Below are 15,613 nucleotides of genomic sequence, written 5' to 3'. Positions count from 1 at the left end.
TTTGGCAGTCTCATATTATTTATTATTTTTTTAAATTGTGCATTTTGTAACCCTAGTGCATGCACGCGATGGACCTCTCACATGTTTTATACTTTACAAAACTTTTCTTTTCATTTTTCACACGCAGCCCACAACAACGTGAAGCACATTCGACAAAATAAATGATGTAATGATGGAGACGTAGCAAGGATACCAATTAAATTAACCACACTGATTTCACATTTGACTTCATGAATGCAGTTGTCTTTGTACCATGTTGACTACATAATGTGGAAAGGAGGAATCCAAGAATTTACAAGTAGCTTCGTCGATATAAACTTTAGCATATAAGTAGTATCTGTTATGTACATCAAGACAAAACATTTATTTGATATAGAAGCTCAAATCACAAGCGCAAAAGAGGAGGGAAATGGAGACTGATCCTCCGAGATTAAGCTTTAAACTCTCTGTCCATGATGATCATGAGACAGTGAGCGATGAGCTTGAACAAATACTAACAGATACTGAAGCACCATACTCTAAGAGAATCCGTTCAGCTTCTTGGGTTGAACTGAAATTGCTTTTCCACCTTGCAGCTCCAGCTGTGATAGTTTACTTGCTCAATAACGTTGTTTCCATGTCTACTCAGATCTTTTGCGGTCACCTTGGAAATCTTGAGCTTGCTGCTGTCTCTCTTGGTAACACTGGCATCCAAGTTTTTGCCTATGGCCTTATGGTAATTAATACCTCCTGATCTCTATCTGCTCTTGCACATGTAATGAATGGTCATGATCATTCTCTTTTCTTCTCTTCTCTCTCTTTTGTTTATTCCTTTCCTTTTTACCCTTTTAAGCTTTAGTTAGGATATTTGGAAGTAGTGTAAAGAACTTCATGCATAATCCTCCAACGGTTTGTCTTTCTTTATACTTCTTGTTTTTTCTTTCTATATCAAGTGGAGAATTCTCCTCTACTTTTGCTAAATAAGTTTTTTTCTTGTTGCAGCTTGGTATGGGAAGTGCAGTAGAAACTCTGTGTGGCCAAGCATATGGAGCAAATAGACATGAAATGCTAGGCATATACCTCCAAAGATCAACTGTTCTCCTCATGGCAGCTGGGATCCCCTTAATGATGATCTATATATTTTCCAAACCTATCTTGATCTTACTTGGGGAGCCAGTCAATATAGCATCAGCAGCTGCAGTTTTTGTCTTTGGACTCATCCCTCAAATTTTCGCTTATGCTGCCAACTTTCCTATTCAAAAATTCTTGCAAGCACAAAGCATAATCGCACCTAGTGCGTACATATCACTAGGTGCACTTGTGGTGCATGTTTTGCTCACCTGGCTTGCAGTCTTCAAATGGAACTGGGGCTTACTAGGAGCAGGTCTTGTGTTGAGTTTATCTTGGTGGATCATTGTGGTGGCTCAGTTTGTGTACATTGTAATGAGCAAGAAGTGTAGAAACACATGGAAAGGTTTTAGCGTGAAGGCCTTTAGTGGGCTTTGGAGCTTCTTCAGACTGTCTGCTGCATCAGCAGTAATGTTATGTTTAGAGACGTGGTACTTTCAGATTTTAGTCCTGATTGCTGGATTGCTTGAAAATGCTGAGGTTGCATTAGACTCACTCTCAGTTTGGTAAGTAATTAACTAGACTTGGTTCTTTCGGAATATTTTATTTCTTGCTACTTTCAAGAAAAGAAATTCAAGGAAAAGGTATGGTGCTTGACAATGTCGATCTTGCTAACAGTACTATGGACTTCTTGTGAACACTATTCATTCCTCTCTTCTTTAATGCAGCATGACAATATCTGGATGGGTTTTCATGATTTCAGTTGGATTTAATGCTGCTGCAAGGTTTGTTGATCTTTCAGGTTCTATATTTTTTGTTTGATTAATTACTATAATTGGAAAAACTTATATAGAATAAAACAATTATTGGAATAATTGATATAGATGTAAAACAATCTATATCTATCAATTAATCCCATAATTGTTCCATCCATGAAACTACGTACACCCATCAATTATTACAGTTGTTTAAAAAACAGTAGGACATCATGATGTCTTGTCAATAAATAGGTTAACTGGTTTGAAATTATTATGTTTCTCATCTGCTTATGTATGGACGCTCGCAGATATAATTTTCAACACACCATGATATTGTCCTAAAGTCAGTGTACAACATGTAGGGGAATTGCGATTTTACATACATATATAGGAGCACCATTATTTACATGAAGATAGGCAATTAACATATACTTGGTCTTAAACAGTGTGAGAGTGAGCAATGAGCTAGGAGCAGGACATCCAAAATCAGCGTCATTTTCAGTCCTTGTGGTGACTTCATGCTCATTTGTAGTTTCAGTAATCGCAGCCATTATTGTGCTGATATTTCGAGATTCCATTAGCTATATCTTCACAGAAGGTGAAGTTGTTGCTAAAGCTGCCTCTGACCTCTCTCCATTCCTTGCTGTCACTCTCATACTAAACGGTGTTCAGCCTGTACTATCCGGTAAGTGTTGTACTGTGGATAGTGTTTTTTTATTTAGAAATTTATTGAAATAATATTTTTTAATTTTTTATATTAATATATAAAAATCATCTAAAAATACCCAAAATCTAAATTTGATGTTTTTTGAAATTAAAAACAGTTAAAATAATAATTGAATCGCAGTTAAATATTCCTCAATAGCTTCTTTGATAGCTGCCATCTTCTCTAATAAATTCTGCAGTTACTAATTTAGTTTAGCAATTGTGCTGTAATACATCACTCTTGAGGGTTAGCGATACCAAGCACAGATAATTTACTGCAAAATGACTGAATATATAGGAGTGAAATATTAATGGGAGGTGTTTTTTTAATCATAATAATTATTAAACGAGTGATATTCTAATTTTCATTCAGTAATTAAAAAAAAAACAGTAAAGTACCAAAGGCGGCAGGCTCTGGCCTCAATCATTGTGTACCGGAATTAAAACCTTTGCTGTTGCCTCTTGTCATTGCAACAAAGTGTCTCTCAGGGGAAAAAAATCTTAATTTTATGTCTTCATAAGACAAGTAATTGCATAATTCCGAAGCCAAGGGAGGTAGCATTGGAATGTTGACAAAATCGAGGAAAGAAGAAGGGAAACATCAATGGTTGTCATTAATTACAGCAAAGCTTAAGTACTGTTCTGTCGTCGAAGATGGAACTTCATGTGGTCTTCATTATGATATATAAGTACATATGTTCTCAAATCTAACTGTTTCCTTCAATTTTGTGCCTGCTGAAGGGGTGGCTGTTGGATGTGGATGGCAAGCATTTGTTGCATATGTTAACGTAGGATGCTACTACCTTATTGGTATTCCGCTAGGGGTGCTTCTTGGTTTTACATTTGACCTTGGTGCCAAGGTACAAAACTATCGCATTCATCATTTTTTTCTTCTCAGTGTAGTAAATCAAATGAATTATATCTGATTTATAGAGATTGACGTCCATTTAAAATTTAATTTTTTACACTTAAAATGATTATATATATATATATATTTTTTTTTTTAATATTAAAACTCACAATTAAAATTAATTAAGAGGGTTCTAAATAGTGTGGTAGAGATTTTTATCATGAATGGTTGTTATATAGTTATTGTTTTCAACAGGGTATATGGTCAGGCATGTTGGGGGGCACAGTTCTGCAAACTTTGATTTTGCTGGGGGTCACTTGGAGAACAGATTGGAATAAAGAGGTACGTACACACTAATTAACATCTGATAATGTTAATTATGTTAGTCTCCCTCTTAATTACCACTCTAATCAAACAAAAGCCACTCTCCTTGGTTATGTGTGTGTGTGTGTTTGGATTACGCAAGCATTTTTATTATTATATATTATTATGTCGCGTAATTTTCAGGTGGAGGGTGCCAAAAATCGGCTAAGTACATGGGATGACAAAAGTGAGCCTCTTCTACAGAAGTGAATGGATCATACGTTTGAAAGAGATTATTGTAATCCAATAATTGGGATTGGCACACAAGACAAATTAACGCATGATGATAAGAATGCGATCAACTTCAATTAATTATTTCTAATGGATATTGATCTTGTATGGATCCTCATGCCCTGCATGCCCCGATTATATGTTAAGGAGTTTATTGCTGTTTCAATGGCTCTTGGCCCCTTCAATCTCACTCTTATTTTTTTCTTTTGTCAAATTAGTGCATGTTTGTTATATTTTATATTGTGAGTTGAAATTAGTATTAAAAAACAAAGTTTATTAATTAATTATTGTGTTTTTCAAAACTTGTGTATATATATTTTTTTTAAAAAACAAGGACCGTCATAATACATTGTTTAGATGTAGGATAAATAGACTTGATTTGGAGAAGTGTCGAGTGGCCAAATGAAAGTTCCCATAAAGACTGGATCGAGGAAGGAGATCCTTTCTCAATTGTGAAAGGAGAGACTGAACCAGAAATTCTAGTGTTGTTGTTATCTGCTTCTTTCTGCGGTTGACGCCATCAAAATATATATAGGAGAAAGCTTAGTGATTCATTTGAGCTTTGAATGATTAGATTTAGCCTTGGCTTATTATATATTGGAAAGATGGTAGTACATTAGAAAAAGAAAGGAGAGAGAATCTGAGATCTTTGAAATCTTCATCTTGCTTGTTATTTACAGAAGATTTGTTAAGAGTTGAAGTGGCTGCAACGTCATTCAAATAATAATAATAAAATAAATATAATTACGAGGAGTGTATCTTAATTAGTCAGGTTCTGAATTTACTTTTTATAGATCACTAGTTCAAGTCTCATAAATCTCACGACTACTGGAGACTTATATAGTCGTTAACTTCAGGGTTCATGGGATTAGTCGAGATGCGCGTAAAATAGCCCAAATACCACATTAATCTAAAAAAAAAAGTAAACACATTCGAGTTTTTTTCTTGTTAAATTTTCTTTAATCTTTTACAAGATTTTAATGAAATATATTTTTAATACATGATCATTTAAAAGGAAATATTATACAATCTATATTTATATATATTAAATACTCATTAGACTTTTACACTTCATGACTCTTCAGTTTTGTCTTTTAAATTTTTTAATATCTTTTAATATTTTTATTTTTTTTTATAAATAGACAACTTGCGTTGTATTTTAAATATATAAAAATATATGAATTTATCCTTTAATTTTTTATTCTGAACATGCACTTAATCTTTATTTTTTTAAACAATTTTATAGTTTTATACTGCATTTTTGTAATTATATGCGCGTGTATTCCACCTTTCACATTATTTATTGGCATCGTGCTGCTGCACCGTTTACAAAACAGGATCCTATAAAATAATCCCCATCATGTGCTTCTTGACCATAATGCAAATCTGGAAAAACTCAAAGGGTAACGTGATTGGTAATATTTTATTTATGAGTCTCCACCTAATTAGACAAGTATTTTATTCAAATCAAATTATTTTATTCCCGTCGAACTAATGTAGAGTGTAAATTAAATATATTTGTTAATCTTGTTTATGAATCCTATTTATGAGATCTTTGAAATGTGCAATGTAATTGAAACTGAGATTGCACATGGAAATTATCCTCCTTTCGGCCTGTTTTTTTTTTCCTCATTTTAAAAATTGATTATTAATTTTATCATAAAAATTTTCAAAATATTCAGGATAAGAAAAAAACAATGAACTAACAATTGAGGATTATATGACCTTTTTGCAAAGTTCATTGATTATTACCAGGTTAATTATGAATAAATAAGTTTTTTTTATATTTTAAAAATATAGTGAAATCATAAAATACCTTTGAAAGCATATTTTTTTTAATTGGCTTCCAAAGAATCTTTTATATTTTATTTTGATTTTTTAATTATAATCAAGTTAGTTAATGAATGATTTTATATTTTAATAAATATAAAATATAATTAAAAAGATAAAAGTGGCAACATATACTCGAAAGTGGGGGACATCGTGGAGCATGCTACATCTTTTGGCTGCCAAGAATTTCCTTCTAACATGTCATTGGAATCTGCAATTTCTTTTTTTTTCCATGATGGTGCATGGTTTTGGTGGTGAGATGATTTATCGCAGGATGTGTTTTTTTTTTTTTCTTTTCCTTTTAAAATTCAAGTTGACCATTCTAAATTTTAAAATTGCTCTTTTATTTATTGATATTTAATTCAACTTCAGTTTTTATTCCATTGATTTTTTATTTATTTTTTTGAACCTTTTATAAAATTTTGATGTATTTTCAATTTCATCCTTTAATCTTTATTTATAATATATATGTTTTTCAAATATTTTCATTCATTTGATTGTTGTTTTTGGTCTTTTTATTAAATTGATTTTTCTTTTCAATTTCATCATTTAATAAAAAAATTATTAATTAGTTGTCCTCTATTTTTTTATTTCAATTTTGATGCTCATTTTTTAATTGTTATTTTTTTTGGTTTTGGATCCGTTTTTATATTTTTTTTTCAATTTCATCTTCAACATTTGATTGGTTGAGAATTGTGTTTCATGGTTTTTTCAAATGAGGTGCTTCTGCTCTAATGACCTGGGTCATGAGTTTGAGAAGTTAATGCTAGTTAACATTGTTTTTGTAGACTTATTTTCTTTTTTTGATTTTATCATTCGACATTATTTTTTTTATATAAAAAAAACGAGCTTTGTGATTTTCTCTATTTTCTTTTATATCGGGTTATCCCGATATCATAACTTAGGCTACGAGTTTGACAGATTAACCTGGTTTGACTTTGACATTTTTATGCGACCATTTTTTTTGTTAAATGAAACTTTATTTTTTTAATCCTTCAAAATCCAGTTCTTTTATAAATTAATCTTCAAAATTTTTTATGTTTTGGATTTTATTGGGTTATTCTATTAGCATGATTCGGGTCACGGGGTTAGTTGTCTTACTTGGTTTTTATTTTTTAGGTTCCTTTTCTTTGTTGATTTCTTTCCAGTTTCATCATTCAACAATTGGTTTGTTGGGAATTGAGTTTTGTTATTTGTTTTTCTATTTGCTTTTTATTAAGTTATCCCGCTCTTATTACTTGGGTTAAAGGTTTGTCATGTCAATTTGGGTTGACTTGAGTTTCTTTTTTTTTAATCATTTTGACCCAATTTCATTCTTCTGTATTTTAACTTGCTTTCTATAATTTTTTTGATAATTTTAAAAATAACCCGGATTATCTCAGGTTTTTTTATTTATCATTCTTTGTTAAATTAAGCTTTTTTAAAAAGATATTTTGTTCGTGAATTATATTAAATTGTTTGATTAAATATAAGCACGAGATGCTTGTTTCATGATATTTTATTTGGATTCATAATTTTTTTGAGTTTGCCTTCTATGTGCAATCTCGAATTTAAAACCCGGGTCATGTATTTAGAAGGTTAGCTCGGATTGACTTATCTCTTTTTCTTAGGTCTTTTTCTACAGTTGATTTTTTTCTAATTACATTCTTCAATATTGAATTTGTTGGGGATTAGATTTCATTATTTGTTTCTCATTCATTTCTATTTTAAAAAAAAACATCTATAACTTTAGATCTAATCATTAGATTAGATGAAACTCAAATTTAATCAGGAGTTTGAGCAGAAAATGGATCTAACAGTAATTAGTTGAGGTCATGAAGGTCTTTAATTTAGATCTAGAAATCATGTTTTTTTTAAATAATTATCTTTTTAGTTAATTTTGGATTTTAATTATTTTTCTTAACTTCAAATTCTTTTGAATACATCAGTTTTTTTAAATAGTTGGTATGCTATTTTTTTTTATCAAATTAATTAATTCAAGGACTTTTTAACAAATATCATAATTTTCATTTAATTAATTGTTGTACCGTTTAAGACTGTAACCTCTAATACTGAGAACCTAAATCTTTATCACACTATACTCTGTGTCAATATATATATATATATATATATATATATATATATTTCGAGGTGACAATTTTATACTATCAATTTATAGTTTAATATTGCATTTTTCACCTTTCATACTATTTATTTGCATCGATCGTGCTGCTGCACTGTGTACTAAACATGATCCTATAGAAACTTCCCATGATGTTATTCAAAGGGTAAACATCTCCGCGCAACCATTTTAACGTGATTTGTTTTATTCATGAGAATATAAATTAAATATATTTGTTAATCTTGTTTATGAATTCACGAGTTGCACGGCCCAATTAATATAACAAATATTCTAAAAAGGGAATGTGATTTCCCCGTAACGATAGACAATTCATTATTCACTGTGATTCTTTATGGTTTGGCATACAAAATTGAGTGCCTTTGATTTTATCTAAGAGTATTTTGGTATTTTTAGATGGTGCATTAGATATTATTAATTTGTTTAAGGGTTTTTTTTATTAATTTAATATTTAAATAAACAGTAAAATAACCAAAACATATCCAAGTATAAAAAAAATCAATTGTTTCTAGTAGCGGTATTTAGGTATTTTTATCTTTTTATACACAATAGGATTATACATGTACTCTTAGATCAAATAAATTTAATTCATTAGGGTTAGTGATATTATGGTCTAGTCTTGGTTTTTTTTTTTTTTGTTAATTGTTGGTTTGGTTGAGGATAATGATGTAATTTAATATTAAAATAATATTTTTTAATAGGAAAAAACTGCTGGCGTGTGGGAGTTGCCGCGTACTTTGGACGACGCGTGTGTCAGCTGCCAATGGAAAAAAAATGGGTTTTCGCCATATTATTTATTCCTCGCCGTCTCCTCTTCCATAATAGGTGGCACGTGTAGTCAAAATATGCTGATTTATCGTCGGCGACCCCTTCTTTTTCCTCTCTTTGTTTCTCTTTTCTAACCCCAAAAAAGCACTATTGTCCTCATTGTTATTGGTATTTCAGATTCAATAATTTTAGTTTTAATTTTAGTACTTTTGTTATTTTTTTTTGGTTAAAGGTTTATTTATTTTCAATTTAACCATTGATTTCTAATTTGTATAAATAATATGTTTCGATTCGGTACTTTTGCTTTATTTTTCTTATTTATTTTTTTACCCTTCAAATCAAGTTTATGATTTTTTATTTTTTTTAATGATAATACTAATAATTTTAATTTGATCCACTTTCTTTTGATTTCTGTTTTTGTTTCTTGGCCTCTTTGTTAAAATTTTTATAGTTTTCAATTCTATTCTTCAAATCAAGTTTATGGTTTTTATTTTTTTAATAATAGTAGTAGAGTAGTAGTAGTAGTAGTAATGATAATAATAATAATAATAATAATGTATGGCAGTAACTTTAATAATCATAATGATGATATTACTTAATAATAATAAGTATAATAATGATTTTAATCTTTATTTTTTGAATTACTATTTTTTCAATCCTTTTGTAATAAGATTGATTTTTTTTCAATTTTATTATTTAATATTTTATTTATTAGGAATTAGAATTTGTAATTTTTCTAAATTAGATGCATTAAGTTTAATTACTCGGATCATAAATTTAAAAAATTATATATATATTTTTATGGCTTTATAATATATATATTTTTTATTTTATAAAGTTATTCTAATCACATAATGAATATGAATCGGAAAGATACTCTAATCAGCGTTATTATATATTTGTCCTAAATAGTTTTTTATGTTTTTTAATCTCATTTAAATATTTTAATATTATTTTATATATATAAAAAAAAAATTCAGCCCGACAACTTGAAGCCTGATCGAAAAAATAATGGTGTGATGATGGACATGCGACGAAAATATCAACTAAATTAACCACACTGTTTTTTATTGTTTTTGTAATAAGTTGACCACGTCATGTGGAAAAAAGGAATCCGATCGAGAGTTTGCAGGTATCTTCCTCATATAAACTTTATGATATAATTACTATAGCTATGCTATGTTGTTGAAGACAAAGCATTTATTTGATACAGAAGCTCAAATTACAAGATCAATAGAAGAGGAAAATTAATGGAGACTGATCCTCCGAGATTAGACTTTAAACTCTCTTACCATGATGATGAGACAGTGGGCGATGAGCTTGAACAAATACTAACAGATACTGAAGCACCATACTCTAAGAGAATCCGTTCAGCTTCTTGGGTTGAACTGAAATTGCTTTTCCACCTTGCAGCTCCAGCTGTGATAGTTTACTTGCTCAATAATGTTGTTTCCATGTCTACTCAGATCTTTTGTGGTCACCTTGGAAACCTTGAGCTTGCTGCTGTCTCTCTTGGTAACAATGGTATCCAAATGTTTGCCTATGGCCTTATGGTAATACGTCCTGATCTCTGTCTGCTCTTTCTCATATATTTCATGGATGGTCATGATCATTCTCTCTTCTTTTCTTCTCTTTCTTTTGTTTATTCCTTTCCTTTTTACCCTTTTAAACTTTAGGATTTGGAAGTAGTGTTTCTTGTTTTTTTTTTTTTTGTTGGGGGAAGCCTTTAGGCCAAAAAGAACTTCATGCATAATCCTCCATCGGTTTGTCTTTCCAGTTATCCAATTTCTTTCTTTACACTTCTTGTTTTTTATTTCTATATCAAGTGGAGAATTCTCCTCTACTTTTGCTAAAGAAGTTTTTGTCTTGTTGCAGCTTGGTATGGGAAGTGCAGTAGAAACTCTGTGTGGCCAAGCATATGGATCAAATAGACATGAAATGCTAGGCATATACCTCCAAAGATCAACTGTTCTCCTCATGGCAACAGGGATATTCCCCTTAATGATGATCTATATATTTTCCAAACCTATCTTGATCTTACTCGGGGAGCCAGCCAATATAGCATCAGCAGCTGCAGTTTTTGTCTTTGGACTCATCCCTCAAATTTTCGCTTACGCTGCCAACTTTCCTATTCAAAAATTCTTGCAAGCACAAAGCATAATCGCACCTAGCGCGTACATATCACTAGGTGCACTTGTGGTGCATGTTTTGCTCACCTGGCTTGCAGTCTTCAAATGGAACTGGGGCTTACTAGGAGCAGGTCTTGTGTTGAGTTTATCTTGGTGGATCATTGTGGTGGCTCAGTTTGTGTACATTGTAATGAGCAAGAAGTGTAGAAACACATGGAAAGGTTTTAGCGTGGAGGCCTTTAGTGGGCTTTGGAGCTTCTTCAAACTGTCTGCTGCATCAGCAGTAATGTTGTGTTTGGAGACTTGGTACTATCAGATTTTAGTATTGATTGCTGGGTTGCTTAAAAATGCTGAGGTTGCATTAGACTCACTCTCAGTTTGGTAAGTAATTTACTAGACTTGGTTCTTATAGAATTTTTATTGTAAAAGTATGGTGCTTTCTTAATGTAATTGTCTTGCTTGTTAACATTATTCATTCGTTTCTTCTTTAATGCAGCATGACAATAAATGTATGGGTTTTCATGATTTCAGTGGGTTTCAATGCTGCTGCAAGGTTCGGTCATCTTTGAATACTCTAAAATATTTCCATTATTTACTATTAAAAAAAAAAAATTGTATAAAATATAATTTTTAGTTAAGTCGACTATCATTCAATTTAATTTGAAATTACTCGATCCACAAATCACGACCAGATCACTAGGTTGACTTAATCTTTAACTGGTTTGAAATTATTATGTCTCGCATCATCTTATATATGAACTCTCACAAATATAATTTTAACATCTACTTGGTCTTAAACAGTGTGAGAGTGAGCAATGAGCTAGGAGCAGGACATCCAAAATCAGCATCATTTTCTGTCCTTGTGGTGACTTCATGCTCATTTATAATTTCAGTAATCGCAGCCATTATTGTGATGATGTTCCGAGACTCCATTAGCTATATCTTCACTGAAGGTGAAGTTGTTGCTAAAGCTGCCTCTGACCTCTCTCCATTCCTTGCTGTTACAATCATACTAAATGGTGTTCAGCCTGTTCTATCTGGTAAGTTCCAAACGCGGCAGGCTCTGACCTCAATCATTGTACAAACGTAGAACTCACTGCTCTTTTTCTCAGTCATTGTACTGGAATTAAAACCTATGCTGTTGCCTCTTGTCATTGCAACAAATGTGTCTCTCAGGAAAAAAAAATATCTTAATTTTATGTTTTCATAAGACAAGTAATTGCATGATTCCGAAACCAAGGGAGGTAGCATTGGAATGGTGACAAAATCGAGGAAAGAAGAAGGGAAACATCAATGGTTGTCATTACAGCGAAGCTTAAGTACTGTTCTGTCGAAGATGGAACTTCACGTGGTCTTCATTATGATATGTAGTACATATGTTATCAAATCTAACTGTTTCCTTAAATGTTTTGTGTGCTGAAGGGGTGGCTGTTGGATGTGGATGGCAAGCATTTGTTGCATATGTTAACGTAGGATGCTACTACCTTATTGGTGTTCCACTAGGGGTGCTTCTTGGTTTTACATTTGACCTTGGTGCCAAGGTAATATATATTATTCCCTTGCTAGACATTTCTGGATTAGTTTTTCCATACTGAAATTAAAATTATTTTGTTTTCTACAGGGTATATGGTCAGGCATGTTGGGGGGCACAGTTTTGCAAACTTTGATTTTGCTGTGGGTCACTTGGAGAACAGACTGGAATACAGAGGTACACTGTTTAATTATAGAAAAAAACTAAAATGCATGGGGTTTTTAGTGTAGCTCCTCCCTCGCTAGTATGAACCAGGACATAGAACATGGTGTGTCATTTTTCTCAAAAACTTTTCTTCTGTACCTTACCCTTAACTTCAGTTGAAAAGTTTTTTTTTTTTCTATAATTGAATTACACATTTTTTTTTAATAATTGAATTATGAAAACAGAAACACATAATTTTATGTTATGTAACTTTCAGGTGGAGGTTGCGAAAAACCGGCTGAGTTCATGGGATGACAAAAGGCAGCCTCTTCTACAGAATTGAATGGATTTTGGGAAGTCTGAGCTTGTGATTTTTAGACTTTGGACACATTAACGCTTGAATAGTCTTGCCTCAATTATATATTAATGAGTTTCAAGCTATTTTAAGCACTCTTGGACCCAATCAATGTCACTCTTATTTTTTCTTTTGTTATATTACATTTTGGTTAGTTTCATATTTTTTATATTGTATTGTTTTATATATATTGTGAGTTGGAATTAGTATTATAAATTTTTTATTAATTTTTCACTGTGTTTTTAAAACCTTGTATATTCTTCATAACTCAATTTTTGATTACCCATTTTTTATATATATTTTGTAAAAATAGAAAAAAATCCAAAAAAATCTTTTCAATAATCTTAGTTAATATTAATCATTTCTTTATTTTCTTTGTTATTATTTAATTTGTGTGTGTTAAAAAAATCTTGAAAATCATAAAATATACAAAAATGAAAAAAAAATACAAAACAAATGTAAAAATAACAAAAAAAATAGTTGGGGTTGAGATTGGACCAATAATTGATTATCACAACCAAAAATAAAGTTTTAGAATTTTTGAGCCATGATCAAGGTTTCAATCAGCAATTTAGAAGAAAAAGGCTTCAATTTGATTTAATTTTGCTAAGAGTGAAGGAGATTTGAAGTTCAAGGATGATTTTGAAATAAATTGAAAAGTTGATTGAGGGTTTAATTAAAAAAAATTGAAATTAAAAGTCAATTTGGCTTAAAAAAATGAAGGATTGAAGAATCAAAGACTGATATGAGAGGGCACATTGTAATTCAATCAAGGGAAAAATTGAAAGAAATTAAGAGAAAGAGTTGAAAATTGACCGAAAATAAGAGAATTGGAAGCCTAGAGACCAAAACACAAAAGGTGTTAAAATATAGGGACAAAGATTAAGTTTGGCATGATTTGAAACTTGAAAACCGTATTTCAATTAAGGTCAAAAAATGATATCGTTTCACATTAAATGATGCGTTTTGATAAAAAAAGGAAGAATTGAGGATGAAGATAGAGAATGAAGATTGGAATGAAACATCACTCCATGAAAAATCTCCATTACAAGATCTCTATTAAAATCTCTAAATCTTTATACGACATCTTCTTAAACAATACATTAACACTAATTTCGTGATCACAAAGCATTCATTTTTTTAGATAATAATATTCTCTACTGAAACAAGCAAATCAATAAAATCTGATCTTCATTACCAATTTAAACTAATAAGTATTTTCTTCATTCATTTTTGTTTGTTAAAGTCTTCTAAACATGATTGTTGAAAAGACATAAAAATTATTTTTTTTACCTCTTGTTTTTCTAAACATTTTCAAAATACTTATGATCATTATTAATTAGACTTAATAGAATTTGATCAATCCTTTATTTTGTCCTTAAGATGGAGAATTGGATCGAATCATTTTTCATGACCAAAGATTCAGTTTTATAATCAATATAATCACTTTTCATGTTTTCTTCACTTATATGACTTAGATGTCTTGTATTTCTTGAAAAGTGATTCGATTTATAGGATTTGGTATGATACTTGTGAGATCGATTATATTTATCGCACGTGTACGACGTCGCGGTGAATGAGTCCACCCTTGGTATCTGGAAATCAGGAAATGAGGGAGACAAGGATTTCTTGTATTATCAGTGGGAAGAAGGAATGAGAATTGCCACCTAGTATTTTGATCACTAGAAACCTTAACTGGTTTCAGAGATCGAGCACGGGAACTAGTTGCGTAAAGGGAATGTATTAACACTTTAAATACGCCATAATTAAGGTAAGCTGCATTGTTTAATTGTCTGATATATACTAAGATATTGTTGTGTTTTTTAATTGTTGGTTTGTCTAAAGTTTAAGAAAAGTCCTTCTCGGTAAGGAGATTCTTATCTTATTGGGTAAAACCTAACAATTCAAATGTGAACAAAAAGAATAACTACATCTTATTTAATATTATGAATACACTTTACGTATAAGTTCATAATCTCATATATTAAAAGAAAACAAAATAATTTTTTGGTATTTTTGAAATATTGGCCTAGTTCTCATGGCTTTAATAAATCGATTATTAAAGCCAAAACTACATGCTAATACACAATGTTTTTGAATTTTTTTGTTATATGAAAATACGATATGATTTTTGTACCTTGAGAGACTTGGCCATATGTATGAAAATAAGATATTTTTTGTTGTTTTTTCATATAATTATTTTTGCAACATTTAGGAGAAAATCGAGTATTTTAATACCAGATTTGTATCTTTACAATATAAAAATACAAACCACTATTAAGCAAAATTGATAGAAAAATACATAGGAAAATTACAAATTTTTTAAAAGGATTTTTGGATTTTTTGTTTAAAATATAATATAATATTATATATTATTATATTATAATAAAATACATTGGGTTGGGCCCACTCTGCTTGGGCTGAGTTCGACCCAAAAAGAATAGGGCCGACCTTAACCTAAAAGAGGGTTAGGCTGATGCCAGCCCAATAAACATTCTTTCTCTTTTATATATTCTGGGACGGACCCGGCCCGACTATTTTGGTTTGGGCAGGAGCTGTCCGACCAAGAAAACAGTGGAGAAAACTCTCCATTATTCACATGAACAATGGAGAGTGAGAGTGAATTAATTTACTCTCCACTCTTCACTTACAGAACAGTGGAGGAGAGAACGATCACGAAGAAGAAGAGGAGCAGGAAGCTGATTCGCGGTGGCTCACGACTGCGTTAACTAGTGGCGGTGGCAAGGAAAACAAGTGCTGGTTCGCGATGGTTTCTCCTTTTT

At 31.0% G+C, this 15,613-nt stretch overlaps 1 protein-coding gene across 2 annotated transcripts; it reads left to right on the top strand.

The window, feature by feature from the left end:
- Positions 1-409: 409 nt before the first annotated feature.
- Positions 410-13,057, top strand: LOC18111257 (protein DETOXIFICATION 40). 2 transcript variants are annotated; one of them, XM_006389571.3, is made up of 8 exons: positions 410-652; positions 10,162-10,224; positions 10,547-11,181; positions 11,297-11,353; positions 11,602-11,840; positions 12,223-12,341; positions 12,422-12,508; positions 12,753-13,057. In XM_006389571.3, the coding sequence occupies exons 1-8, from the start codon at positions 410-412 to the stop codon at positions 12,816-12,818; spliced, it is 1,509 nt and encodes a 502-aa protein (XP_006389633.3). In that variant the 3' UTR covers positions 12,819-13,057. The 2 variants fall into 2 exon arrangements, with proteins under 2 accessions (XP_006389633.3, XP_006389632.2); XM_006389570.3 differs by lacking the exons at positions 10,162-10,224; positions 10,547-11,181; positions 11,297-11,353; ... (2 more) ...; positions 12,422-12,508; positions 12,753-13,057 and adding exons at positions 982-1,613; positions 1,776-1,832; positions 2,252-2,490; ... (1 more) ...; positions 3,616-3,702; positions 3,868-4,192 and having other exon boundaries at positions 410-715.
- The last annotated feature ends 2,556 nt before the right edge of the window (positions 13,058-15,613 follow it).

Source organism: Populus trichocarpa, chromosome 11, assembly GCF_000002775.5.
Source record: "Populus trichocarpa isolate Nisqually-1 chromosome 11, P.trichocarpa_v4.1, whole genome shotgun sequence".
Classification (NCBI taxonomy): Eukaryota; Viridiplantae; Streptophyta; class Magnoliopsida; order Malpighiales; family Salicaceae; genus Populus; species Populus trichocarpa.
The sequence above is the reverse complement of the archived record's forward strand: the minus strand, read 5'-3'. Positions and strand labels throughout refer to the sequence as shown.

Coding starts and splice junctions, on each gene's coding strand:
- LOC18111257 (XM_006389571.3), top strand. CDS start 410: ATGGAGACTGATCCTCCGAGATTAAGCTTTAAACTCTCTGTCCATGAT. Junction 11,354..11,601: donor GGTTTCAATGCTGCTGCAAG/GTTCGGTCATCT, acceptor GGTCTTAAACAG/TGTGAGAGTGAGCAATGAGC. Junction 11,841..12,222: donor TGTTCAGCCTGTTCTATCTG/GTAAGTTCCAAA, acceptor TGTGTGCTGAAG/GGGTGGCTGTTGGATGTGGA.